Consider the following 27,445-nt stretch of genomic DNA (forward strand, 5'->3'; position numbering starts at 1 on the left):
TGTTGCTAACCTATAAATCCCTACATGGTTTAGGCCCAAAATATTTAACTGATATGCTTCCACTACATAAGCCTTCTAGAACACTAAGATCTTCTGAGACCAATCTGTTAATTATCCCCAGAGTAAACACGAAACATGGGAAAGCAGGATTTAGTTACTATGCAACAAATAGCTGGAATAAACTCCCTGAGGATTTAAGACTTGCCCCAACTCTGAGCACCTTCAAAACAAGATTGAAGACTTTTATGTTTGCTTTAGCTTTCTGCTAAATCTTAAATACTTTACCTTTATTTTACTAAAATGCCTTTTTAACTTTCCCTTTATTTTCTATTTTTACCAGAAAAATACATGATCTGATACCAGAGAGAAAGGTTGCTGGGCTAGAGTCCTAGAAGCTGGGTTAGAGTCCTAGAATATTGTCCTTTAGGTCGGGTTGTAGTCCCGACTTGGGTTCCAGAGAGACTGTTGATCTGATCTTAAATAACTTTCAATTTCATTTTCTCTCTTTCTTAAAGATCCCATGCCATTCTATTTTATGATGCTTTAATATAGGTATTAGTGGGCCACAAACACAGTATTCAAAGACGTCCCCGAAATTCAGCCGTGGTGCAGAGTTACAGTCACTCCGAAACAGTCGCACATTGAGCTTCCCCCAAACGCGCTGTTTTGGTGGGCGTGTCAAGGCAGGTCAAGGAGGGGGGGTGGGGGTGTGGCCCTGAGCAGCTTGTAGCCACTACCATGCGCTCTGTATACGGTGGGCGTGTCAAGGCAGGTCAAGGAGGGGGGTGGGGGTGTGGCCCTGAGCAGCTTGTAGCCACTGACAGTACCATGCGCTCTGTTTACGGTGGATGTATCGCAATGGCTCGTAGAAACCCATATTATACATAGATATCTATATCATATAATATATAATATATATTATCACGGCCAAAAGCTGTGTGAGCCTCCAGACGATAGGTTATTATGAATCTCAAACGACCGCGTCTACTTCAGATTGATGTGGAAGTGGAAGAACCAGAGACGTCGGAGAACCCGACAAAGTCCTTTGTGATTCATTATATCGTCTGGACGCGCACACAGCTTTTGGCCGTGATGTATTATTTGATATAGATATCTATGTATTATATGATATTATTTAGATATAGAGCAGAGCTCCAGGTCTGTAACGCAAGTGTTGTACACTTCCTTGTTATTTGGATAACCGTTCTGCTGTTGGTGTTATGGCATAACACGTCGGACTCTCGTCTCTGGTATTTCTACAACGAGACTCGTAGTGGGGGTTATCTCAGCCATGGTTGAGAATGAATTGGGGGAAAGGAACTTTGGCTTTGACTCCCTGAAGTAGGCTACATGAACCACGACATGGAGGAGAAAGGGATTGTTGGCCGCGAATGTATCCCGCTTGAGCCCTGCTTCCCGCCGCCTCGGCAGCGGTCAGCGCTAATCACCGCATCCTGAAGCCGAGGCGGTGGTCCATCGGCAGCGAGGCTCTGGCGGGAGACGACCGCGGTCAACAATCCCTTTCTCCTCCATGTCGTGGTTCATGACTTCAGGGAGTCAAAGCCAAAGTTCCTTTCCCCCAATTCATTCTCAACCATGGCTGAGATAACCCCCACTACGGGTCTAGTTGTAGAAATACCAGAGACGAGAGTCCGACGTGCTATGCGCCATCACACCAACAGCAGAACGGTTATCCAAATAACAAGGAAGTGTACAACACTTGCGTTACAGTCCTGGAGCTCTATATCTAAATAATATCATATAATACATAGATATCTATATCAAATAATACATATTATCACGGCCAAAAGCTGTGTGCACGTCCAGACGATATAATGAATCACAAAGGACTTCGTCGGGTTCTCCGACGTCTCTGGTTCTTCCACTTCCACATCAATCTGTAGTAGACAGAACCGCGCGCTGCCTGCTGCCGGCTGCCGGCGCGAGGCACCACCGCCCGGCTGCCCGCTGCCGGGCGGTGGTGCTTCGCGGCGGTGGTGCCTCGCGGCAACCGGCGGCAGGCAGCATGTCGCAGTTCATGTACTTCGATGTCGTTCTGCCATTGCATTCAAAATTCTGTAACTAGCCTGTTACTACGAACTAAGCAACTACCATACACGTATTAGCATTTAGCACTAGCTCAATCACGACTCCTTCAGAATTCTTGTGGGTGGTTACGAACCAACCAAGTGGGCAGGGCCATGAATAATAGTTTGACAACGCTACAGTGTCACCTTATCCAGATTGGCTCATTTCTTCTGCCTTTTTCCTTTCATTGCCTATTGCATTCAGCAGACAAACTGCATAGATTTCAAACTTACCACAGCTCACAAACTTATTCAGACCTATGTTATTCAACAAACAACAGGAAAAATGTGATTTTAATGGCATGGGCTCTTTAAATACATTGCACTTTCAATTTTACTTACTAAAAAGCCTTTTTAACTTTCTATTTTACTCATTTCTTTGCATATGTTTTCTTTTACTTATCTATTATTTTATTTTAATGTATAACAATGTTTATATGTGAAGCACTTTGAGTCTGCCTTGTGTATGAAAAGTACTATATAAATAAAGTTGCCTTGCCTTGCCTTGCCTTGCCTTGAAAAGGGTGGAAAGTGCTTACAACTCTCTGCTAGTTAGCGATCTATCTCTTCTCTACATGTAGTTGTGTTGCGCGAATGCTCCTGAGGGAGGTAGCCTATTTGATGGATTCGCTGAATTATCCAATCATGTGGTGATAACAAAAAAGAAAAGCAATACCATTGGGCTGGGTCGCACCAGTGCGACCCGAGGGCGAATTTTCTTCAAATGTTGTGTCTGCTTGATAAGACAGCAAAAAGTTTGCGAGCTTACATTGACATCAAGGTGGCCGGACTTGGAGGAGGGCTTTATTTTGAATGACCAATAACTAGCCTAGCCCAAATCATTGACGTTCAGACGCATTTAATGGTTGCTGGCAGTGCAAGTACGGTAAATCACACAATTAAACGAGGATGAACACCATGCATTTTTGTCGATTTATTTTGTAGTTATAATTGTTGATTCATACTTGGCAGAAATATTCAGGTGGATATTTCACGGAGGGGTGGCGCCCTAGCGCCCTCTATTGACCCACCGCCACTGCTTGGAAGGTTTATGGTTGACATCGTAAGACTGACTGACGATCCTTTTTCATATCGTAGGAAATATATCCGAGAAGACGGTGGTAAAGCCAAGGAAACCAAAAAGAGGTAAGGGTTTTGCTGTGTTGCTTGGCTCCTTTGAGAAAATATTACATAATTTCTTCAAAAATGCTGATTTGACAGAATACCTTTTCATAGGCTTGTTACAGGTTTGTAGGCTCGCCCTAGCCCAGCCTACTACAGTTGATGGATGACTATAATATTAAGTACCTTTGCTGTATGGTCTAAGGAACAGATATATATATATATATATTAATGCATAGCAGTACACACCTACATACCTGTACTTAAAACATTGGGCCAAATAGTTGGCCTCCAAACATTGTTGATATAGGCTTCATTAAGAGCAAAGACAACGGACAACGTTTGACTGAGCTGGTCCAAAACAGAACGCCTCGCCGACTCAATCTTACTTGACTAACTATATAATGAGAAACTGCTGATTTTGATTAAACCAGGTCTAGCAAACAAACATCTTATTGATGAGATATGTTGTGGGGGAAGAGGTGGTAGGACAAACGGTTTAAAATATAGAGGTCAAGAAGAGTTTAATCAATGTCTCCTGAAATCTGTGGTCCAAAATTCTGAACAATGTGTTGAACACCCTGCCTCAACTATCGTGTTTCCATGCCGTCATTTTATTTTGCCTTTTGATTTATTTTCCAGTGGAGCTTCAAAGGGTCCGTTGTGAATTTGTGAAGACAGTTAAAATCGCAGTTATCAAAGGTCTCCTGGATGACCTTTTGGTGCAGAAAGTGTTCATTACTGATGTCAAGGACTCTGTGATGGAGAACGAGAGGAGCACAAAGGACCGAGCACGGTGTCTGATCGATATGGTGATCGGTAAAGGGGAGAAAGCAAGTCGGATAATGATTGCTAGTATGAAGAAGAGGGACCCTGACTTATGCTCCACCCTGGGTCTGATCCCTTTTCCTGCTGGTTTGGGTGAGTTGTTACCATGAATGTACTTTTTAAAGAAACGGTCAGTACCAGCTTTGTTTTGACAAGAGGGGAGCTTCTTTGTCCTTATCCCACTGGGATCCACTGATTCATTATCTTCCACTCGGGATTACATTTGTGTGGAATAAAACTTTACACTTGGAAGGTTTATGGTTGACATCGTAAGATGGACTGACGATCCTTTTACATATCTTAGGACATGTAGATGACCAGACGTTGGTAAAGCCAAGGAAACAAAACAAAGGTAAGGGTTGTGCTGTGTTCCTAGGCTCCTCTGAGAACATATTACAATGCTGATTTGACCGGATACCTTTCATAGGCTTGAGACAGGTTTGTAGACTCACCCTAACCCCGTAAACCAGTGGCGATTTCTCTAAGACTACAAGGGATGCTTGGCCTCCCCTAAAACTTAAAAAATTAAATGTTCAACTATATCCTGTTGTGTTGACATTTCATTGACTAAAAATGCGTTAGAAAACGTCCATCTCAAAGACGAGTTTGTTCAGAATCAGCTGCTTATCGCAGGTCGACTGACTAGATTTCCTTCTCATAAATTCCCATAGCGTCACACTGCATTTGCTTGTTGAAAGTCAGCGTCCACCGACTTCAATGGGGCTGCATAGAACAACTTTTTTCAGTGCGTCGACGGTCATGGATTATGCTGCGATTATGTCCCTCCCATGGACTAGGCTTTGTCCAGTTAGGCTTTGTCAGATTGCACCAGAAGGTTTGGTGAGATACTCTGCCTGTTTTTGCTCTGCCTGTTTCTGCTTGCTCTTCCTGTTTCTCTGCCTTGTGATTTTCTGTTTTTTCATTCTATGTTGGAACTTTGCCTGGATCTTTTGTGCGTTACAGTTTTGACTCTAAGATTGACTTTTTGACCTGTCTACCCTTTGTTTGAATCCTGAAGAAAATGAATAAATATTTTTGCCAATTGCATCTGGTCTGCACCTGGGTCCTTATCTGCAACCTTAACAATGGAGTTGGACAGTGCAATGCCTCAGCTTTACAAAATGTTCTCATTAGTGGCAACAATAGGAGCTACATCTGCAGGTGTAGAAAGGAGCTTCTCCTGTTTAAAGTGGCTCAAGTCCTACACCCGTAACACAATGGGCCAAGGCCGTTTAACCAGCCTATCTCTGCTGGCCACTGAGAGGACAATGATGGTCACTGGAAAAGACCGCTAGTTGGTATCACAGGGTCACAGAGCATTTCCTTGAAAGGGAACAGGGCAGAATTTACCCATAAATAAATTGACAATTTATATAATGTACGTCTTCAGGAAATGGAGGCCGGAAAAGAAATGGAAGTAAATCTGAAGAAGTGGCCAATAAGAAACCTTGCACGGTAGATGTGTCAGGTGAGCGGGTGACATCTTTTGAATCAGATGATTATTCTCAGGACAAATGATTAAGAAGTATGTTTCGTGAGTGTTTTATCTTTTGAGATGACTTGATCTGCCTGTATGTGGATTGTCTTTGTCTTTTTTTTTCCCAGACCGCATCACTGAAACCCACTCCACAGGGCCGACTCTGACTGAAAAGGAGCTCATGAATGTGGCCAAAACGCTGGGAAATGAGTGGGAGACGATTGCCATCCATCTGGAAATAACGACCAAAGCTTTGGAGGAAATCAAGGCAGAACATAGATCTGTGGCCATGCAGAAGCTGAAGATGTTGGTGATGTGGACGCGCCGACGACCACAAGGAAAGGCCACAGCACAGGACCTGCTGAGAGGTTTGGAAGACATGGAGGACCTACCGGTCGAGACTCGTCTGTCGTTGACAGGTAACGTACTTCACCCACACACGGTGAACGTCCAGACCATTTGAGCAGCTCCCCTCTTTTACAGGATCCATTAGTTTACATTATATATTATTTGTGGTAGTAATGTAATGTGGTCGCAGTTGCAATTGAGTTTAACTTGTTTTTTGTATGTGCACTAAGGACGTGTCTCTTTGCTTCCTCAGCCTTGATTAAGCAGTAGCCATAGTGAACTAGATGGCTCTGTCCAAAGAGAACAATGAAGATATGCAGAATAACCTGAAACAGTGAAGCTGTCTTTGAATGCATCCTGGTCGTTGGGATACGGCCAGATGATGACAACAGAGACATTATTCAAAAGTGTAAGCAGCCGTAAGAGCTAGGCTCTTGTCGAGTCCATCTTTACCGTATAAACTGTTTAAATGGCACAATTGCTCATTCAGCTTTGCTCCACCAGTGGTCAAGATGCAGTATGTGCCAAGGCATTTTTGAAGCGTTAGCAGGACCCTGTGCTGTGTTATCGGCCCCTTCCACAATAATTAAAATATGGACAGATTTATTAAATTCTGTACTTTTAGATTATATTTATCTAACTGACACTTAAGTGCAAAGCGACTTACAGTAATTGCATTCCACAATGGAAGATTCAACCCAAAAAGAGCAGGAATCGTGCAAGTACATGAAATGCATTCGGTAAGGAAACTTCTTTAAGTGCTAAATTATAGAAACAAGAGATGAGTTTTCAGTCTGCAATCTTTTTCCAAATGTCTTGAACTTAAAGTAATTAATGATGTCATGTTTAGAATAGGTCCTCCTTCCTCTGCTATTACTAAGCTGTTCCCCTCAGGTACCTCCTATAGACAAAACTAGATGGTTGTGATCACAGAGTTTCTGAAACAAGTTGACTTCATGCCAAAGAAAGATAATGATCATTTTAAACCATCCACTACGATTTGCACAATCTTTTTCTAAGGTTCCCCAAGAGGCAGCTGGTACTGTGTCGGTTCATTGTTTTTATATATATTATGTTAACTTTCTGAGCCCGAGCCAGGAAGGTTCAGACGTCTGTTCGGGGAAAAATAAAAGTGGTTTGTTTGTGGGAAAGGCTGCCTTCTTGCTTTATTGTCCAACATATTTCTGTACTAGTCATGCCAACATATTCAATATCAATTAAAACGTCAATGACATTAATATAATTCAACAGCATTCAATAGATAATGGGATACATTAGTGTAAAGCTATTAGTCCCATTCAGCTCAATGATTAGTAATTATTATGTTGACATGGAAAGAAAATTGCGTTCAATGTAAAAGGACCTTTACTTGTAAGCTGTGACCTATAGTTTTACATTTACAGACTTAACTAGAATTCTTACCATTCCTGAAGAAATGGTACTTGCAATGCCACTACATCTGTGTATTTGTTTGTGTATGTGTGCTCACCTTCATCAACCTCAGCACTGGCAACTGGCAAAAAGACAAAACAGAAGGGAGGGTGAGATGGAGGAATGGTAAATCTGCAACCAGACACAATTCTGCAGTTAGCAGTGATACGTTTTGTATAGAAGCAATCCTATGAACTTTATAGACACACACACAACAGAATGCAATACTTCTGTTGTCAGATCACCTAGTCATTGAGACTCAAAGCTCAATGGAAGAGTGTAACTGCTCACCCTTATTATCTTCATCAATCTCAGCACTGGTGTCTGGCAAAAAGACAAAACAAGAAGGGAGGGTGAGAGGGAGGGAGGGAGAAGCCTGGAGGTATGTAGCGTGAGAAGAGAACCAGAACTCTTACCAGAATCTGAATCTGAAGCGTCCTTCTCCTCAAGCCAGCGCACCGTGGGGAACATGCATGGTGTGGCTTTTGTGAGAAAGAGAGAGAAAGAGAGAACAGGTTTTGTCATGCACCACAAAGCATTCCCTGTATTTGATCATTGAGTGTGTGTGTTTAGGAAATGTTATACTCCAATAAACGATTGTTAACATGAATACATTTGTAGTTTGTTTCTAATTAATAGTCATGTTATGTACATTTTTGCATATTTTTACCCACAATACTGAAATTGAACAGCTGACTTCCTTGGGTTACTACTAATATACAAAATTCCACAAATAACCCAACTGGACTCTCAACATGACCACAGCTTGCAGGGTTTTCATGTAAACTTACAAACTACATTAATATAGGTAATATATGTATCATGTATCATGATACATGATAGGCCTACTCAACGTTGAGCCTATTTTCCAAACATTTTGGGGTTAATTAAATGCAGACAGCGATTCTTAAGGGCATGTTACTTATCAACTCTTGAGTGGTGTATCAACTCCCATTCGGCCTGACTATAAATTCACTTTTTTAATCTATCAATCACAACATCCATCAATTTATCTACTTTTGCAGACAAATATTTGAATACAATTATCTGTTACAAGTAGGCCTATAGTAGGAGACCTTCGTGGAGATTCTAAGAGCATTGCTGTGCTCGGTTCTACAACAGGTAGGGGTACCTCCCTTCCTACTGTAGACCATCTCTGTTGTGCAGAACAATATGCAGGAAACGTGAGTCCACTCGATACAGACAGACTACTGAACGCAGCCAGAATAGACTTATATCACAATAGGCCTATGGTTATTAATTAAACATTGTATTATAAATGCACCTATATACAGCAAACCCCATGTACAGTGTTGTGGAATAGGACAAGTCGAAATAAAGTTGAGTTTTAACTTGAACTCACTGATATCACAGTGAGGAGATAAATATGAATTTCAGGAGTCACACCAGGAGTCTACAGAACACAAGTATACTGGATATGAACTCAGTCCACATTTAGTACTGTTCAATAGCACAGACCAACCACTACAGTAGGCCCTATAACTAAACCCTGACCACACTGATCGATCGCAATAGCCTACTTCTAAAACTGATGTGAATATCCCGTCATATAGTAGCCTCATAAATGGTGTAACACAATGTTACAAAGTCCAAAGGTGTTTCGAGATCAATTCGGTTTACCTCCCATGGTGCAGTAAACATAGGCTACGTGACTAATTCAGATGCGATATCAACCACTTTAGTTTTCACTTCTACTTCCGCTGTGTTGCAGGCTTTCCAGCCTACCAACTATCAGAACAGTTCGTTTCTTCATGGTAAGAACAAACTTTCCACTTTAAAATGCACTATGAAGTTCACTTCCTCCTTTTTCTAAAATGATACTGAAAAATATCATTTAATTTAACTTCATTTCTGTAGGGTTGCTGAAATAAAATGTAAGTGTGCTTGAGCAGCACTAAAAAGAGTCTAAAATCACCACTGCTAATATGTGTTGTCATAATGTTTATCAGGAAGGAATTGAGCTCCATAACCACCAGGTAGTTCTACCCAGAGAGGCTGGGTGTGGTAGGCTACGGCGTGTGATGACCTAAGGCGGTCTTATTGGTGTAACCTGAACCTGTTGGTCTGCATCAGGTAGAAACACGTGATGGAAAAGAGGATAATCCAACCAATTAGAACCCTGAAAGATAAAGGAAGTCTGTTAAAATCGAAAGTAGATTAATCATATTGGTCGATGTTGCAACGTATGCCTACCTTCACAAGAAACTATGGAAGGTAAGCCGTTTTTGTCAATAAACTATCTTTGGACTTTATAACATCTTAATATAGGCCTACCTTATTATTAGTCTACTCGTAGGGTGACCAGACGTCCCGATTTTGAGTTGCGTGTCCCGACTACCGACAACCTTTTGACACTAAAATGTCTCGATTTCCACCAACCACTATGAAAGGTCCCCTTTATTCCGCGATTAAATAGCCAACGTGGTCTTCTTATAGCCCGAGCATTAACTAAAAAACACATAAAAACATTAAAGCATCCAGCATATGATTTCAACAATGTGTGAGGGGTCATGTGATCCCTATTGCCCATGGGCAATATAGGGATGATCGCACAGTCGAATGCTGATGGACATTTTAAAACCAGCGGACGAGCGCTGGGCGGAGATGTTCGCGCATTTCAGAAGCACGGAGATTCCGTACAAAAATATACGTCGAATTTGTCAGTTTGCCGTTTGTCTGCCTGCCACTAATGCTCCCGTTGAGCTGAACTTTCCATAATGAACAATACTTGGACTGACTAGAGGAACCTGACCGTTCCCACCCTAAATTCGTTGCTTATCCACGGGCCAATTTTGATGACACCTGTCGGCAATTCCACAGCAGCAGGCTATCAGCAAACCAATCTATTAGGAGCAAATTCACTCCTCAAACAAATATGTGTAGGCTAATTTGAAGAGCGTTTGTCTCTGTGCCCTATGAGGTTGACGTCTCACACACACACACACACACACACACACACACACACACACACACACACACACACACACACACACACACACACACACACACACACACACACACACACACACACACACACACACACACACACACACACACACACTTTTTGTTTTTTTCAAGGCGACTCCGGGGACGTCTCTCTCTCTGCTTATGTTCCGAGACTTATTAATACAACCTGCCAACGAATAATGTTAATTAGATGCGTCATGCCTCCACAACACTATCAACACATTAACAATCAGTCAGACACTCGGTTATGTTAACCACACATTGCCCCCCGATAGCATCGACTATCGGTGATCGCTAGGGGGCGCTATCGGACGATGGAAGCTTGTAGAAGATTGCCCAACCCTAATCTTGTACCAACACTACCACCACAAGTGGTAATCTAAGAAAAGTTGTGACGTTTTGTTTTTCTCTTGATTTGTCTTTCAGAACTTGGAAGGATTCGCTCTAAATTAGTCATACTGTTATTGGACCAAGATGTCATCAATCTCCTGCGTTACCTTAGGGAGATGAATGTGTTGAATGACGAGGAGAAGGAGACTGTAGAGGGGTGGATGACAAGTGAAGACAGAGCACGTTGTCTCATTGATACGGTGATGAAGAAAGGGGAGAGAGCATGTAGTGTGATGGTTGATTATCTGACTGAGAAGCCCCCTGAACTATGGCCGACCCTGGGACTGACCCCAACTTCTGCTCTCATCAGTGAGTTTGACATTTTCATAAAGTTACCTTAACATGTGTGTTAAGTTTGTCAGAAACTAATTTGCTGAAATGTTGGTGTCAATCAAAGTAATTGATGTTAAGCGTAATGGACCACTTCTCCTGTAGGGGCCCAGAATCACATATAAACTGTGTGTGTGTGTGTGTGTGTGTGTGTGTGTGTGTGTGTGTGTGTGTGTGTGTGTGTGTGTGTGTGTGTGTGTGTGTGTGTGTGTGTGTGTGTGTGTGTGTGTGTGTGTGTGTGTGTGTGTGTGTGTGTGTGTGTGTGTGTGTGTGTGTGTGTGTTTCACAGGCGAGTTGTGATTTTGAGTGTATATTTTAAAGAATTTATCAATTTTTATCCCAGAAATTGTCAATGCAGAGATAATTTGGTTGAGAAGAAACTTACATTTGTTTCATTTGCCTTTTCTTTTGATTTGTATTTCAGAACTTGGAAGGATTGGCTCTAAATTAGTCTACACGTTGTCGGACCACGATGTCATCAATCTCCTGCGTTACCTTAGGGAGATGAATGTGTTGAATGACGAGGAGAAGAAGACTATAGAGGGGAAGACGACCAGAGAAGACAAAGCACGTTGTCTCATTGATACAGTGCTGGGGAAAGGGGAGCGAGAAATAAGCCTGATGGTTGATTATCTGACGGCGAGGCAACCTGAACTATGCTTAACCCTGGGTCTGACCCCAACTTCTGCTCGGATCAGTGAGTTCAAAATGTTTATAAAGTTCCCTTAACATGTGTGTTACGTTTTTTCACCAACTATTTTGCTTAAGTTTCAGTGTTAATCAAAGTAATTGCTGTTAAGCGTAATGCACCACTTCACCTGTAGGGGCCCAGAATCACATAGTGTGTGTGTGTGTGTGTGTGTGTGTGTGTGTGTGTGTGTGTGTGTGTGTGTGTGTGTGTGTGTGTGTGTGTGTGTGTGTGTGTGTGTGTGTGTGTGTGTGTGTGTGTGTGTGTGTGTGTGTGTGTGTGTGTGTGTGTGTTTCACAGGGGAGTTGTGATTTTGATAGTATATTTTAAAGAATTGATAAATTATTATCCCAGAAATTATCAATGCAGATTATTATGTTGAGAATTTTCTTTTAATTAATTTAATTTGCCTTTTCTCTTGATTTGTCTTTCAGAACTTCAAAGGATTCGCTCTAAATTAGTCTACATGTTGTCATACAACGATTTCATCAATCTCCTGCATTACCTTAGGAAGATAAATGTGTTGAATGACGAGGAGAAGAACACTGTAGAGGGGAAGACGACCAGAGAAGACAAAGCACATTGCCTAATTGATACGGTAAAAGAGAAAGGGGGGAAAGCAAGTAGCCTGATGGTTGATTATCTGACGGAGAAACACCCTGAACTATGCTCAACCCTGGATCCGACCAAAACTGCTCAGATCAGTGAGTTTAACGTGTTTTTAAAGTTCCCTTAACATGTGTAAAGTTTTTTGTCCGTAACTAAATTGCTGAAGTTTCAGCGTCAATCAAAGTAATTGCTGTTAGGGGTAATGCACCACTTTACCTGCAGGGGCCAAGAATCACATATAAACTGCATATTTTAAGTGTGTGTGTGTGTGTGTGTGTGTGTGTGTGTGTGTGTGTGTGTGTGTGTGTGTGTGTGTGTGTGTGTGTGTGTGTGTGTGTGTGTGTGTGTGTGTGTGTGTGTGTGTGTGTGTGTGTGTGTGTGTGTGTGTGTGTGCAAGCGGGAATCGCTTGAAAAGGTGGTCGCCTTGGTCGGTGTGCGGGCTGCGAATACCTCGGGGGCTGCTTGCAGTCCTAGTTATTATTATTATTACTATTATTAATATTAACGCAGGGAGCGAGGGAGCAAAGAGGGAGAGGGCGGTTCTTTGTTGTTCAGTTTCGTAACCTTGCTCTCTTCTGCTCTTTCTACTCTCTCTTTAGAACTGTCAAATCTAATAATAGATGGTATTTAAGATTAATCGACACCAACAATGCATTCTGATACCAAAATCTTAAATATTTTCCATTATGTGTACTTGATGTAATCTGTAATTTAAGATGAACACACAAGCTTATAGGTAAAGTTGAGAAATTCGTTTTATTTGGCAACTTCAACCAACACTACAACAACAGGTGGTAATTTGAGAATAGGTGTAACGTTTTGCTTTAATGCCATTTTCCATTTCTCTTGACTTGTCTTTCAGAACTTGGAAGGATTGGCTCTAAATTATTCGGCATGTTGTCAGACCACGACGTCATCAATCTCCTGCATTACCTGAGGGCGATGAATGTGTTGAATGACGAGGAGAAGAAGACTGTAGAGGGGAAGACAAACAGAGAAGACAAAGCACGTTGTCTCATTGATACGGTGTTGGAGAAAGGGGAGAGAGCAAGTAGCCTGATGGTTGATTATCTGACGACGAGGCACCCTGAACTAAGGATAGGCGAGTTGCTATTTAAATGTATTTTTTCATTATTTTAAAAGGAATTATTTACCTTCATTCAATTATCATCTCGTTTGTCCAAAACTATATGATTCTTAAATGTGTTAATAACAGGAGGAACTAAGGTCACGTAGTGAACTCAGCCTCCCACTGCGCAATGTGTCGTCGGAGTGACGTCTTTTCTGTTTCATTATTGTACGTCAAATTTCGGTCCACTGCAGGGATTGTTTTGTAACGACAGGCAACGTACTTTTTTCGACGTCTACCGAACGTCTAATGTTGACGTCCTCTGGACCTCTGTGCAAGGGCCATTTATAGTGCAAATGTGGGCGTTTGTGTAGACTGGTTGACTCATTTTAGACATCTTTTTTATACTACTTCTATAATTTATTTATTTTTGCAGCGTCGGATAAATGATTATGGACCCACCCGTAGGCCACATGCCACATGCCACTGCACACACACACACACACACACACACACACACACACACACACACACACACACACACACACACACACACACACACACACACACACACACACACACACACACACACACACACACACACACACACACGAAAATGTAAAATAACAACAAAATATCATAATATACAAATATTACATCATGCATACATTTCCTGTACCTGTCATACGCTTCCAAATGATGGCCAAAAACCGTACCCTGTTCTAAGGTGAAATGTTATAGCTACAGGAAACCTAATGGTACAGAAAATATCTTGAAACATTAAGAAGTAGTATAAAAAAGACGTCTAAAATTAGTCTAAATTTGATGTTGAAAAGGCTTCCACAAACGACCACTTTTGAACTAAATAGCCCATCCACGGAGGTCCCACAGAGGTCAACAGTAGACGTCGCCTGGCGTTACAAAACAACCCCTTCAGTGGACCGAAATTTGACGACCAATAATGACACAGAAAAAACGTCACTCCGACGGCATTGCGCAGTGGGATCATACATTTCCTGCAGCTGTCATAGGCGTCCAAATGACGTCCAAAAAAATTACCCAGTTCAAAGGTGAAATGTTGAAAGTAAATATGAAGTCCAAGTTGGGTCATGGTTTGACATCCAAATTGTGACCTAGTTTGAACGTCAAATAGATGTCCATAATGGGTCATGTTCAGGGTTTGGTGAGGATCCGTCATTCAGTAGCAGACAGGAGAGTCCTGGTCTGATGTCCCCGTCTCTGCCCCTCGAAATGCATGAAGGCGACAGCGAGCTGGGTAAGTTTAAGGCTCCTTGGTTTAGGTGTTATAAGTAACAAAACCCTCTATATCATAGTTCTTCCTTGGTTGGACTAAATTGCATTGCACAGTTGACATGAATACTTAATGTTTTATATTCATTTTACTCAGAAATCATAATGAGAGCAACAATTTTAAGTTTTCGTTTTTACAGTGTAGGTTTAGGACTAATAAGTAACATAACCCTCTATATCATAGTTTTGCCCTATCAAAATACATTACACAATACTCACCAGATAATTACAGATCATATAATAACATAATACCTAATTTAATACATTTTTTAAACAAGGTCAAAGGTGTGTGGCATGTTGTGGAATATCTGGGGGATCTGGGATAACAATTCTAAACCTATGGCTTGTTTCAAACATAAATCAATCACATGACATATGGCACATATTTTAGATTAAAAACTTTTTGTGGAGGTCGACATTTTACTGAACCCACCAGAGTCCATTTCTATAGCTTCTCAAATGACAAAGACTGGAGAGCACTTGGTCAGACATAGTTCTTGGCAGTAAGGTGTGTGTGTGTGTGTGTGTGTGTGTGTGTGTGTGTGTGTGTGTGTGTGTGTGTGTGTGTGTGTGTGTGTGTGTGTGTGTGTGTGTGTGTGTGTGTGTGTGTGTGTGTGTGTGTGTGTGTGTGTGTTATGTAAAAACCCTGCTGGTCTCTGATGCAATCCAACATTCATCAGTTAAAATATCCATGTAACCCGTCTATAATAAATTCCCTCAGATATGAAAGGCCTAATATGTAGCATTTACCTATTAAATATACTTTGTTATATATTATGTTGAGTTACTTGACCAATCTAAAATGTTTCAACAATGTTCAAACCCAGAGATATCCATAGTTTACTTTACAGTAATGGTCCGTTGTGCCGTAGGTCAATGTGGATGGCGTCATACGGCCTTTACCCCCTGTGGGGGGAATTCAGGAACCAAGTCAATCGTTTCTGTCTAAACTGTTTGACGAAAGGGTCATCCGAATTTATAACAATTAGGCTAGTTTATTTGAGTTATAAACGTGAACAAACATTCGCCCTGAGTTCGCCCTGCACCTCTCTATTAGCTTCGCAAGGAGACGTCCCCAAATGGGAAATCAACCTGTGCCGCTCAAAGAGCTGCTCAAGCTGGAGTCTGCGGCATTGTCTAATGCGAGGACTTCTTAAACCGTGGCACAGGTCTCCGAAATGCTGAGTACAGCTCTGCTCCACACATGATGTGTGATGGAAAATCTATCTATTTATCATGTTGTTTCCCCTTCATCATGTAAATTCTATATCCTATTCCTTGCATTGTCTAGCCACTCTACCTTTTCCTAGCGTTATCTAACATTAACCTTTGTGCCTGGGGTATACCGGTCACGAGGGAGCAGAGATCCCCTTATGCATTCTTCTCCTTGATGAGAATACAGGAAACTCTGTCCTTTAAAGAGCCCATGCCATTAAAATCACATTTTTCCTATTGTTTGTTGAATAACATAGGTCTGAATAAGTTTGTGAGCTGTGGTAAGTTTGAAATCTATGCAGTTTGTCTCCTGAATGCAATAGGCAATGAAAGGAAAAAGGCAGAAGAAATGAGCCGATCTGGATAAGGTGACACTGTGACGTAGCGTTGTCAAACTATTATTCATGTCCCTTCCCACTTGGTTGGTTCGTAACCACCCACAAGAATTCTGAAGGAGTCGTGATTGAGCTAGTGCTAAATGCTAATACGTGTACGGCAGTTGCTTAGTTCGTAGTAACAGGCTAGTTACAGAATTTTGAATGCAATGGCAGAACGACATCGAACTACATGAACTGCAACATGCTGCCTGCCGCCGGTTGCCGCGAGGCACCACCGCCGCGAAGCACCACCGCCCGGCAGCGGGCAGCCGGGCGGTGGTGCCTTGCGCCGGCAGCAGGCAGCAGGCAGCAGGCAGCGCACGGTTCTGTCTACTACAGATTGATGTGGAAGTGGAAGAACCAGAGACGTCGGAGAACCCGACGAAGTCCTTTGTGATTCATTATATCGTCTCGACGTGCACACAGCTTTTGGCCGTGATAATATGTATTATTTGATATAGATATCTATGTATTATATGATATTATTTAGATATAGAGCTCCAGGACTGTAACGCAAGTGTTGTACACTTCCTTGTTATTTGGATAACCGTTCTGCTGTTGGTGTGATGGCGCATAACACGTCGGACTCTCGTCTATGGTATTTCTACAACTAGACCCGTAGTGGGGGTTATCTCAGCCATGGTTGAGAATGAATTGGGGGAAAGGAACTTTGGCTTTGACTCCCTGAAGTCATGAACCACGACATGGAGGAGAAAGGGATTGTTGACCGCGGTCGTCTCCCGACGGAGCCTCGCTGCCGATGGACCACCGCCTCGGCTTCAGGAGGCGGTGATTAGCGCTGACCGCTGCCGAGGCGGCGGGAAGCAGGGCTCAAGCGGGATACATTCGCGGCTGGTTCTTCCACTTCCACATCAATCTGAAGTAGACGCGGTCGTTTGAGATTCATAATAACCTATCGTCTGGAGGCTCACACAGCTTTTGGCCGTGATAATATATATTATATATTATATGATATAGATATCTATGTATAATATGGGTTTCTAAGAGCCATTGCGATACATCCACCGTAAACAGAGCGCATGGTACCGTGGCTACAAGCTGCTCAGGGCCAGGTGATAATATTATATATTATATGATATAGATATCTATGTATAATATGGGTTTCTACGAGCCATTGCGATACATCCACCGTAAACAGAGCGCATGGTACTGTCCGTGGCTACAAGTTGCTCAGGGCCACACCCCCACCCCCCTCCTTGACCTGCCTTGACACGCCCACCGTATACAGAGCGCATGGTAGTGGCTACAAGCTGCTCAGGGCCACACCCCCACCCCCCTCCTTGACCTGCCTTGACACGCCCACCGAAACAGCGCGTTTGGGGGAAGCTCAATGTGCGACTGTTTCGGAGTGACTGTAACTCTGCACCACGGCTGAATTTCGGGGACGTCTTTGAATACTGTGTTTGTGGCCCACTAATACCTATATTAAAGCATCATAAAATAGAATGGCATGGGATCTTTAAGTAAATATAATTTGATTTGCTCATTGACAATTATAATGTAGGGTCTCATAGTGGTGACTTCTAGGGGTGTGACGAGATCTCGTCCCACGAGATCTCGCGAGATTAAACTCGAGATTAAACTCGATGATATTACCCGTCGAGTTAAAAAAATCTGTCTCGCGAGATTTGTGAGCTATCCAAACTTCTATTTCTGTCCTGTGGGGGCAGTAATGCGCCTTTGCTACGTCTAGACTGCGAAAACCTAAAGAAGGAGAAGGAAAATTAGAAGAGGAGGAGAAGGACGGACACATAAGCTGTGTTCGAAATCGTTCCCTATCACGGATATAGTGCATTATATAGGGTGCTCGCCATTTTGTAGTGGTGTTCGAATTCTCAGTGGTGAATTTCATGCACTTTATAGTGCACTTAAAATACCCAAAATTTTAGTGTACATACGATGTTCCCTACATGTCACTCCCGTATACCACAATGCAATGCGGTAATGTTTGTTTGTCTCCGGCTTTCGTTTAGAAATGTCAACAATTTATTTGGGATTTAACATAGAATATTTAACATTAACAATTAATTAAAAAAAAACTTGAACAAGGAATTGTAACATTCAACAACAATACAACCTTCAGCTTTCCTCGTGAGCGCCCGTTTTTTGTTTTTTTTACATGATGTGGGCGCATCTGTCTACGTCACACAAATACCCGGCGCATTTACTGACGCAAATGACGTTTAGAAATGTTCAGCGTAGTGTCCGAATTCTCGTTTGTTCGTTCCCTAAATAGTCATGAACACTATATAGGGAATAGTGAGTGAGTGTATAGGGAACGATTTCGAACACAGCTAAAGACAGCCAGAATGACGTCGGAAAATACCCCCGCCACTTTTAAATCATTTGTTTGGCAGCATTTTTGGTACTTTGATTTGGTTTTGCACATAATATTGTTTGCAGAGAATTATTTAATTTAATTTATTTTACTTTAACTTTTATACATTTTTGTTTAAGTTTCAATTTCATGCATGTAAAGAGTTATAATAAAGCATTTCAAAATGCATGCGCAACTAGGTTAAATAAAAGTCTGTTGGTCCAGTCATATATTTTGTCATCGTAGTTTTCTTAAAATCTCGTCTCGTCTCGTTCTCGTGAACCCAATATCGTGTCTCATCTCGTCTCATGAGCTGAGTGTATCGTCACACCCCTAGTGACTTCTCAGTTTGACCCTTTGACCCTTGACCACCCCAATAGTGTCAGCCATTATTTTTTTTACAGAAGAGGCCTAATGTATTGATATGATATGTCAATAGCAATCTAACTTAAATGTCTTCTCGGCACGCCCATTTTACTCAGGATGCTCCGGTTGGTAACTTGAAGGAACTTGGCCGCACCCAAACAACAGAGCAGACCATGATCGCAATGTTTTTTTTTACAATTTTCGTATGCTATTTCATCACTAAATTCACTTCTGATAAAGTTTTAGGCAAGGAATCAACTGTGTAGATTTCATATTTAGGGGCAAGCTAGCTAGCCGGCCGGCCAGCAGCTCTCTGAGACCCTCTCGCCCCACGGACCACTGCAGCTAACAGGGCAGACGGCGGACGACAATGGTTGAAGAAAAGCCGGCCAACAACTGTCTAACATTTATTTTATAAAATAAACTACAGAAGCAGTATGAAAGGGTTGTTTTGGTTTTTAATAGACTTTACATTTTAGTGTACTGTTGAGGAGCAGTTTGAGCTTCAATTGTTTTCGGTGATAAGCCTGGTTCCTATTTTGGAGGAATGCAGGTGTCCTCTGTAGTTTACACAATACCAATAAGAACACACCGTCTCAAACTCTCAACAGCGTTCTGCATGCTCATTCCCCCTAATTCCTACAAGAATAACTAGCAAGAATGTTCTCCCCACTGATTGTAAAATGACGAGTTGATCACATGGAAGTCCTTAAAATATAGTGCGGCCAAAACAAGAGCGGCCACACAACCACCGCGGCCACACAGATACAGATGAAAGGGTGGCGAGGGGACAGAGCTAGGAACTAATATAAAATGATAGAGTTCCCTGCGACATTCTTCGTATATCAGTTTTATGTGGATTACGTCTGCAGTGTTTTCACTCAATATTGGAAGGATCTCAAGAATCGCTCTCCGCATTAGTCACTTATACCCAAAATTATCGGAAAGAATAGGCAATACATTCTGATTCATGGACTCACTTTGATAAATGACATGATACGTGACAAACATGATACATGATACAGTCATGTTATATTTATTTACAGTGTACAGGTCATGTTTAGGATTACTTTGGGTTATTTGTAAAAACTTTTACATACACTGACATATTAATGTTTAAGTAGTATCCGAGGATGTCAGATATTACATTTCAGTATTTTTCAGAAAACGAAAAAATATTTAACGCAATTTGCAAATTCTATTGATTTGTCTTTCAGAACCTCTGATGACGTCAGGCAGTAGCGGACAGGGGAGCTTGTCCAAGTCTGAGCTGTCCGGCCCTGTGGACTCTGAGTCCTCACTTCCACTTGAAAAGCTTGGTAGCACGCATGGTGAGTTCAAGACTCCTAGTTGTACGAGTTATTAGTCTACATGTATAACCCTCTATGTGATGGTCACCCACCTGATGAATACGTAGTGTATCATTTTAACATTTTTAAATGGTATATATATATATTTGGCCAGTTTGGGGTTCTGGGATACAGATTTTAAACCTATGGCTTATTTTGAACATAAGTCATATTCATGACTAAAGGGTTTTTGGGGTCGTCATGCAGTGACTAAAAAAGAAAGATGATCAACGATGGCAACTCAAAGCAGGTGTAAAAACCTAATGGAGTAATAATGGATTATTTCTTTAAAAATGTATTTGCTTAAGAATCCACTGTCCACTGATATGGTTTTAAAGCTATTGTTATCCAATGTTTTATCTCAAAACGACTTTAAATGCACTTGGATAAAACCAACAATCGTACTTGCATGTCCCACAACCTCGCTAGCAAGCTCAGATTATTTTGGACCTCTGCATTTCTAAATACAGAGGTACGTTCACGTTTGTGAGACTATCATGTTGTATATGATGTCTGAAAGCAACTCCATTATGCCAACGTTAGCTTACGAGAAGTGATTAACGGCTGATTTGGATATATTTCAAACAAAGTAGGCTGAACCAAGCAACCTAATGTGGAACCTTACCTGGGAAAGAAATATGAACAAACAAGATAGTTCCTTTTATTACTCAACTCAATTACAATGTTGGCGAAACTACTGTCTGTGTTTGGTGAGTCTAACAATCATTTTAAAGTCAAAAGTGTTCTCGACACAGCAATTTTACCAAGGATGCACCGGTTGGTATCTTGTAGGAACTTGGCAGCACAGATACCCCAGAATTAATTTTTGCATTTTAGCGAAAAGCGGCAAGCAGCAGAGCAGACGAATAACGCAACGTGTTTTTTTTTAATTATCGTATGCATTCAAATTCTATTGATTAGTCTTTCAGTGCATGTCAGGAACCGATCTGCTGTTTTCCTACGGTGATGTTTGTGAGATGATTGTGTAACTAATGAATAGCACGTCCAAGGTAACGATCATGTTCTGTAAGATGTCTGAAAGCAGCTCCGTTATGCCAAGGTTAACTTATGAGTGATTAACGTCGTGATTTGGATCTAATTCAAACAAAGAGTTTGAACCAAAAAAATAAATCTTTAACCCCAAACTAGTAAAGAAATATGAACAATCTATAGTTTATGTCATTGCTTATGGTATGTTTGGCAGATATAGGGCATGAAAATGATCATGGTAAAACAAGAAAAAAGGTATCTGTAAAAACTACAATTTCTCTGAACAGGCAGGAGGAAAACATATTCCAGCAAACTGCTGCTGGACAGCAGTTTAAGTCTTAAAGAAACAAGGGACACACATCAGGTTTTATAAAGGAGGTTGAGGACCTTCACAGGCCGATATACAATATTTAATAAAACACCAATATTCTCAATATCAAAGTGTGTCATTCAGGATCAACCATACTCAGTGGAGAAGGAGAGTCCAGGTATTCAGTTGTAGTCAGTGCGATATGCAATGCAACACGCTAAAACAGACAGAATAATTTGTAAGAAGGGGAAAGTTGGTCTGATTTCAGTAATATTTTTCTCAGGTGAAAGAATACAAGTCTAATTAAACTTTTGAGAGAGAGAGAGAGAGAGAGAGAGAGAGAGAGAGAGAGAGAGAGAGAGAGAGAGAGAGAGAGAGAGAGAGAGAGAGAGAGAGAGAGAGAGAGAGAGAGAGAGAGAGAGAGAGAGAGAGAGAGAGAGACTACATTACTTGTACTGAAACTTTGCTAGTCTCTCTTTCAGTGCAGCAAAGCGGTCAATGACTTTCTCATTGAAATCACGCATGTTGAGGACTAGTTCCCTCTCCATGGAGAGCATGGCCAGTGCATTCAGACTTTCCTGGCCCATTGAATTTCACAGGAATGTCTTAATTATTTTCAAAGTTGAGAAACATCTCTCAGCTTCAGCTGTTGTCATAGGAGTAGTTATGAGAATGTTCAACAAACTCACAGTCTCAGAGAATGTCTCCTGGAGGTTGTAGCTCATGATAACCTGGTACAGTGCCAGTGCACCACAGCAAGCCTTGATTCAGGATTCTCATAGATTAGAGACAGTTCCGTCTTGAGCTTTGCCTTGTTCAGCGTGGGCAGTGGTGGGCAGAGGAGCTAAAAAATGTACTCAAGTAAAAGTATTGTTACTTTAAGATTATAATTACTCAAGTAGAAGTAAAAGTACTCGTAAAAATAATTACTCAAGTAAGAGTAAAAAAGTATGCAGTGAAAAGTCTACTCAATTACTCGAGTACAAGTAGGCCTACTGAGTTTCTCCGATTTATTTTTTTAATAAACAGCAACACAAACGGTACAAAATAGACACCAACAAAATATAAAACAGCAAGGTTCAAATAAAGATAATGTAAATAACATCCTTTTAAATAAAATAAATAAGGTGTATAACCCTTGAACTAAAACAATAACAAATTAAATCTTTGTAAAATTAAATAGGCTACATCAACCTTTAAATAACATTAAAATAAATTCGGTTTATCCAAAATTATATTAATTAAAACCAATACACGTATAACTGTTAACTAACATTATTAACAAAGTACATCCATGTAATCAGCCGTTCAAAACCAGTCTGCATGAATCGTATGACAACTGGATGGCAGGGGATGCGGACAAGGAATACACCGCAGGGGAGAACATGAGAGCCCCAGCTCGCCGCATAGTAGCCTGGGTGCTGTAAGCATGGAATAAGCTGGATACGGAGTGGGTGAAAAACTGTGTGTGTGTGACCCGGCGCCCCCCGAAACGTTAACGGGCTACAGAGAATTCTCCCAACTCTCCCGATTACCACTCTGCGTGTGCGTGCGTGCCTGTGTGTGTGCAGGCGTTATTCAATTGCCTCTCGGCCGCTTGTACCCGCGATCTCGTCCTTTCGGTCATCACCCAACCCTCATGACCATAGGGGAGGATAGGAACGAAGATCGACCGGTAGATCGAGAGCTTTGCCTTGCGACTCAGCTCTCTTTTCGTAACAACGGTGCGGTAAAGCGAACGCAATTCCGCCCCCGCTGCTCCGATTCTCCGGCCAATCTCACGCTCCATAGTACCCTCACTCGCGAACAAGACCCCGAGGTCCTTGAAGTCCTTCACTTGGGCTAAGGAATATTCACGTGATAAAAATAGATCTTGCATGTAATAAAAGAAAAGATCTAAAAAAACAAAGTAACGACCGTCACGTAGCCAAATGGAACGGCGTAAAAGTACCGTTCTTTCTTCAAATATTTACTCAAGTAAAAGTAAAAGTATGGTGCAATAAAACTACTCCTAAAATTACAATTTATCCAAAAAGTTACTCAAGTATTTGTAGCGCGTTCCTACCCACCTCTGAGCGTGGGATATGCCTTCACAGAGGCATTCAGAGCATCAACAGGAAATGAATGGCAGTACCTTTCAAACATATTTCCTTGTACTAAGGTAGCACTCACAAGGTGGCCAGTGAAAGAGAACCTCGCTTTGATGTGAGCCAGGATGGTGTCGCAGACCTCTTCAGACAGCCTCTGCTTCGCCTCTTCTGTCAAAGCCGTCCTTGGTCTGTCGGTTCCTGATGGCTCTTGCAGCTGGTCAGATTAATAAATCTATCTACAGTCAAGTATGTATTTAGACAAATACGATAATATATCAATATAATATGGGCAACCTTTTATGTGTGGTTGTTCAAGACACACTGAAGGCATGATGAGTATACCCACTTAAAATGGGCAGGGATGCATAATGTTAGTGTTAAACACTTTTTTTTAAGCTATCCATTGTGCCTCGCCTAACCGGGATGTCCAGCACAGAGTAAAGCAAGCTAGAATACACCAATGGCAATATATTATAAAAAAGATCATATATTATAAAAAAGAACACAAATACAGTCTCCTTTAATGCATATGTTCTCATAACAAAGCTTTGCTTTGAGAAGGATCAAATAATATAAATGTTATCTTACCTAATGGTCTGCACACTTCTTGTCAAGCTCTCGAGGGCACTTTTGATGAAGACTGCTGCATCAATGTCCTTCTTCTTCACGTCGACAGAATGTCAACGCTTTTTTTATTGATTTTGGTCTTGGAGGTCCTGATTGTTTTAATGCCAAGAATTTATCTGAATTGGATCGTCGACTTAAAGGAACTTCTTTCAGAGACGCAACGGAATTGCACACATTAGCAGCCATGTTGAAATTAGGAAGTGACTTGATTGAAGATATCCCTTCGCGCTCTTTGCTCAGTTACGTATGACGCAAGTCCCAAATCCCCATTGAAAATGCATTGAAGGCTCATTTTCCGAAAAAAATAGTTTTAACATGACAGTCAACGGAGAATCCTGGGGCGATTTTCCACGTCAATGAATTCGCCCAGAAAGGCGGGACCATTTGAAACGCGACTTGAATCTGACGATTCTGATTGGACAATGATAATATGTCTAGAACACTGAAAACTACTTTTGCTGTGATAGAATTTGTTAGAAAAAAAATCCTCTTTCTCCCAGTTGGTAGTGCGTCGCCCGAATCGCCCCTATACACCATCCGCCCCTGGCCTAGGATTATGACGTGTCCAGCGAATCGCTTAAGAAGGTGGTCGCTGGGGACGGCGGTGCATGGGCTGTGATTACCTCGAGGGCTGTTTGCAGACAGTCCTAGTTATTATTATTATTATTATTATAAATGCAGGGAGCGAGGGAGCAAAGAGGGAGAGGGCGGTTCTTAGTTGTTTAGTTTCATAACCTTGCTCTCTTCTGCTCTTTTCTACTCTCTCTTTTGAACTTTCAAATCTAATAACAGCTGGTATTAAGATAAATCTACACCCACAGTACATTCTGATTCATTGTCTTACAAAAGAACATCAAATATTCCGATATCTGCACCAGACAGCCAATTTTATAATGTCACACCTGTAAACAGAGCGCATGGTACCGTGGCTGCAAGCTGCTCAGGGCCACACCCCCACCCTCCTCCTTGACCCGCCTCTCTCCTCCTCATTTATATTAAAGCTACAGACACCAAAACAGCGCATTTGGGGGAAGCTCAATGTGCGACTGGCTCGGAGTGGCTGTAACTCTGCACCACGGCTGAATTTCGGGAACGTATTTGAATACTGTGTTAGTGGCCCACTAATACCTACGTGAAAGCATCCATAAAATAGCATGTCATGGGACCTTTAATGTAGGCTGTGAATTAAGATGAACACAGAAGCTTAGGTAAAGTTGGGAAATTCGTTTTTTGTGGCATCTTGAACCAACACTACCACCACAAGTGGTAATCTAAGAAAAGTTGTAACGTTTTGTTTTTCTCTTGATTTGTCTTTCAGAACTTGGAAGGATTCGCTCTAAATTAGTCGACATGTTGTTGGACCAAGACGTCATCAATCTCCTGCGTTACCTTAGGGAGATGAATGTGTTGAATGACGAGGAGAAGGAGACTGTAGAGGGGTGGATAACAAGTGAAGGCAAAGCACGATGTCTCATTGATACGGTGATGAAGAAAGGGGCGAGAGAAAGTAGCGTGATGGTTGATTATTTGACGGAGAAACCCCCTGAACTATGGCCGACCCTGGGTCTGACCCCAACTTCTGCTCTGATCAGTGAGTTTAACATGTTCATAAAGTTCCCTTAACAGGTGTGTTACGTTTTTCAGCATCTAATTTGCTGAAGTTTGGGGTCAATCAAAGGAATTGATGTTAAGCGTAATGCAATACTTCACCTGTAGGGGCACAGAATCACGTATAAACTGTGTGTGTGTGTGTCTGTGTCTGTGTCTGTGTCTGTGTGTTTCACAGGCGAGTTGTGATTTTGAGTGTATATTTTAAAGAATTTATCAATTATTATCCCAGAAATTGTCAATGCAGAGATAATTTGGTTGAGAAGAAACTTACATTTGTTTAATTTGCCTTTTCTCTTGATTTGTATTTCAGAACTTGGAAGGATTCGCTCTAAATTAGTCTACACGTTGTCAGACCACGATGTCATCAATCTCCTGCGTTTCCTCAGGGAGATTAATGTGTTTAATGACGAGGAGAAGAAGACTGTAGAGGGGAAGACGACCAGAGAAGACAAAGCACGTTGTCTCATTTATGCAGTGCTGGGGAAAGGGGAGAGAGCAAGTAGCCTGATGGTTGATTATCTGACGGAGAGGCACCCTGAACTATGCTTAACCCTGGGTCTGACCCCAACTTCTGCTCGGATCAGTGAGTTCAGCATGTTTATAAAGTTCCCTTAACATGTGTGTAAAGTTTTTTCAATCAAAGTAATTGCTGTTAAGCGTAATGCACCACTTCACCTGTAGGGGCCCAGAATCACATATAAACTGTGTGTGTGTGTGTGTGTGTGTGTGTGTGTGTGTGTGTGTGTGTGTGTGTGTGTGTGTGTGTGTGTGTGTTTTACAGGGGAGTTGTGATTTTGATTGTATATTTTAAAGAATTGATAAATTATTATCCCAGAAATTATCAATTCAGATTATTATGTTGAGAATTTTCTTTTAATTCATTTAATTTGCCTTTTCTCTTGATTTCTCTTTCAGAACTTGAAAGGATTCGCTCTAAATTAGTCGACATGTTGTCTTACAACGATTTCATCAATCTCCTGCATAACCTTTGGAAGTTAAATGTGTTGAATGACGAGGAGAAGAACACTGTAGAGGGGAAGACGACCAGAGAAGACAAAGCACATTGTCTAATTGATACGGTAAAAGAGAAAGGGGGTAAAGCAAGTAGCCTGATGGTTGATTATCTGACGGAGAAACACCCTGAACTATGCTCAACCCTGGATCCGACCAAAACTGCTCAGATCAGTGAGTTTAAGGTGTTTTTAAAGTTCCCTTAACATGTGTGTAAAGTTTTTTGTCCATAACTAATTTGCTGAAGTTTCAGTGTCAATCAAAGTAATTGCTGTTAAGCGTAATGCACCACTTTACCTGCAGGGGCCAAGAATCACATATAAACGGCATATCTTAAGTAAGTGTGTGTGTGTGTGTGTGTGTGTGTGTGTGTGTGTGTGTGTGTGTGTGTGTGTGTGTGTGTGGAATCGCTTGACTAGTCCAAATGTGGTCGTTTGTGTAGACTTGTAGACTCATTTTAGACGTCTTTTTTATACTACTTCT

General features: G+C 41.6%; 2 protein-coding genes and 1 long non-coding RNA gene across 9 annotated transcripts in view; 2 read left to right on the forward strand and 1 right to left on the reverse strand.

Annotated features, from left to right (window-relative positions):
- The window catches only part of LOC130406730 (uncharacterized), a 47,284-nt gene extending 41,152 nt beyond the window's left edge, over window positions 1-6,132 (forward strand). Inside the window, exons 13-16 of the mRNA XM_056612417.1 lie at window positions 3,852-4,130; window positions 5,428-5,505; window positions 5,643-5,933; window positions 6,116-6,132. Coding sequence (XP_056468392.1) covers window positions 3,852-4,130; window positions 5,428-5,505; window positions 5,643-5,933; window positions 6,116-6,132 — 665 coding nt within the window. The remainder of the gene's footprint in view (window positions 1-3,851; window positions 4,131-5,427; window positions 5,506-5,642; window positions 5,934-6,115) is intronic.
- A 983-nt stretch (window positions 6,133-7,115) lies between these two features.
- Window positions 7,116-7,777, reverse strand: LOC130405786 (uncharacterized). Its single transcript, XR_008904377.1, has 3 exons — window positions 7,710-7,777; window positions 7,585-7,617; window positions 7,116-7,375 (listed from the first exon to the last, which is right to left on the reverse strand). It is a non-coding gene; the product is annotated as an uncharacterized LOC130405786 (long non-coding RNA).
- A 1,203-nt stretch (window positions 7,778-8,980) lies between these two features.
- The window catches only part of LOC130405755 (uncharacterized), a 52,107-nt gene continuing 33,642 nt past the window's right edge, over window positions 8,981-27,445 (forward strand). For 6 of the 7 annotated variants that reach the window (XM_056610935.1, XM_056610936.1, XM_056610939.1 and 3 more), the window contains exons 1-10: window positions 9,330-9,528; window positions 10,708-10,980; window positions 11,426-11,698; window positions 12,124-12,393; window positions 13,161-13,400; window positions 14,545-14,643; window positions 20,192-20,305; window positions 25,659-25,931; window positions 26,262-26,534; window positions 26,867-27,136. In XM_056610935.1, the coding sequence (XP_056466910.1) occupies window positions 9,522-9,528; window positions 10,708-10,980; window positions 11,426-11,698; window positions 12,124-12,393; window positions 13,161-13,400; window positions 14,545-14,643; window positions 20,192-20,305; window positions 25,659-25,931; window positions 26,262-26,534; window positions 26,867-27,136 (2,092 nt within the window). In that variant the 5' untranslated portion in view covers window positions 9,330-9,521. Of the gene's footprint in view, window positions 9,069-9,329; window positions 9,529-10,707; window positions 10,981-11,425; window positions 11,699-12,123; window positions 12,394-13,160; window positions 13,401-14,544; window positions 14,644-20,191; window positions 20,306-25,658; window positions 25,932-26,261; window positions 26,535-26,866; window positions 27,137-27,445 lie in introns of those variants that run through there. The other variant, XM_056610941.1, reaches the window with a different exon arrangement.

Source organism: Gadus chalcogrammus, chromosome 16 (assembly GCF_026213295.1).
Source record: "Gadus chalcogrammus isolate NIFS_2021 chromosome 16, NIFS_Gcha_1.0, whole genome shotgun sequence".
NCBI lineage: Eukaryota > Metazoa > Chordata > Actinopteri > Gadiformes > Gadidae > Gadus > Gadus chalcogrammus.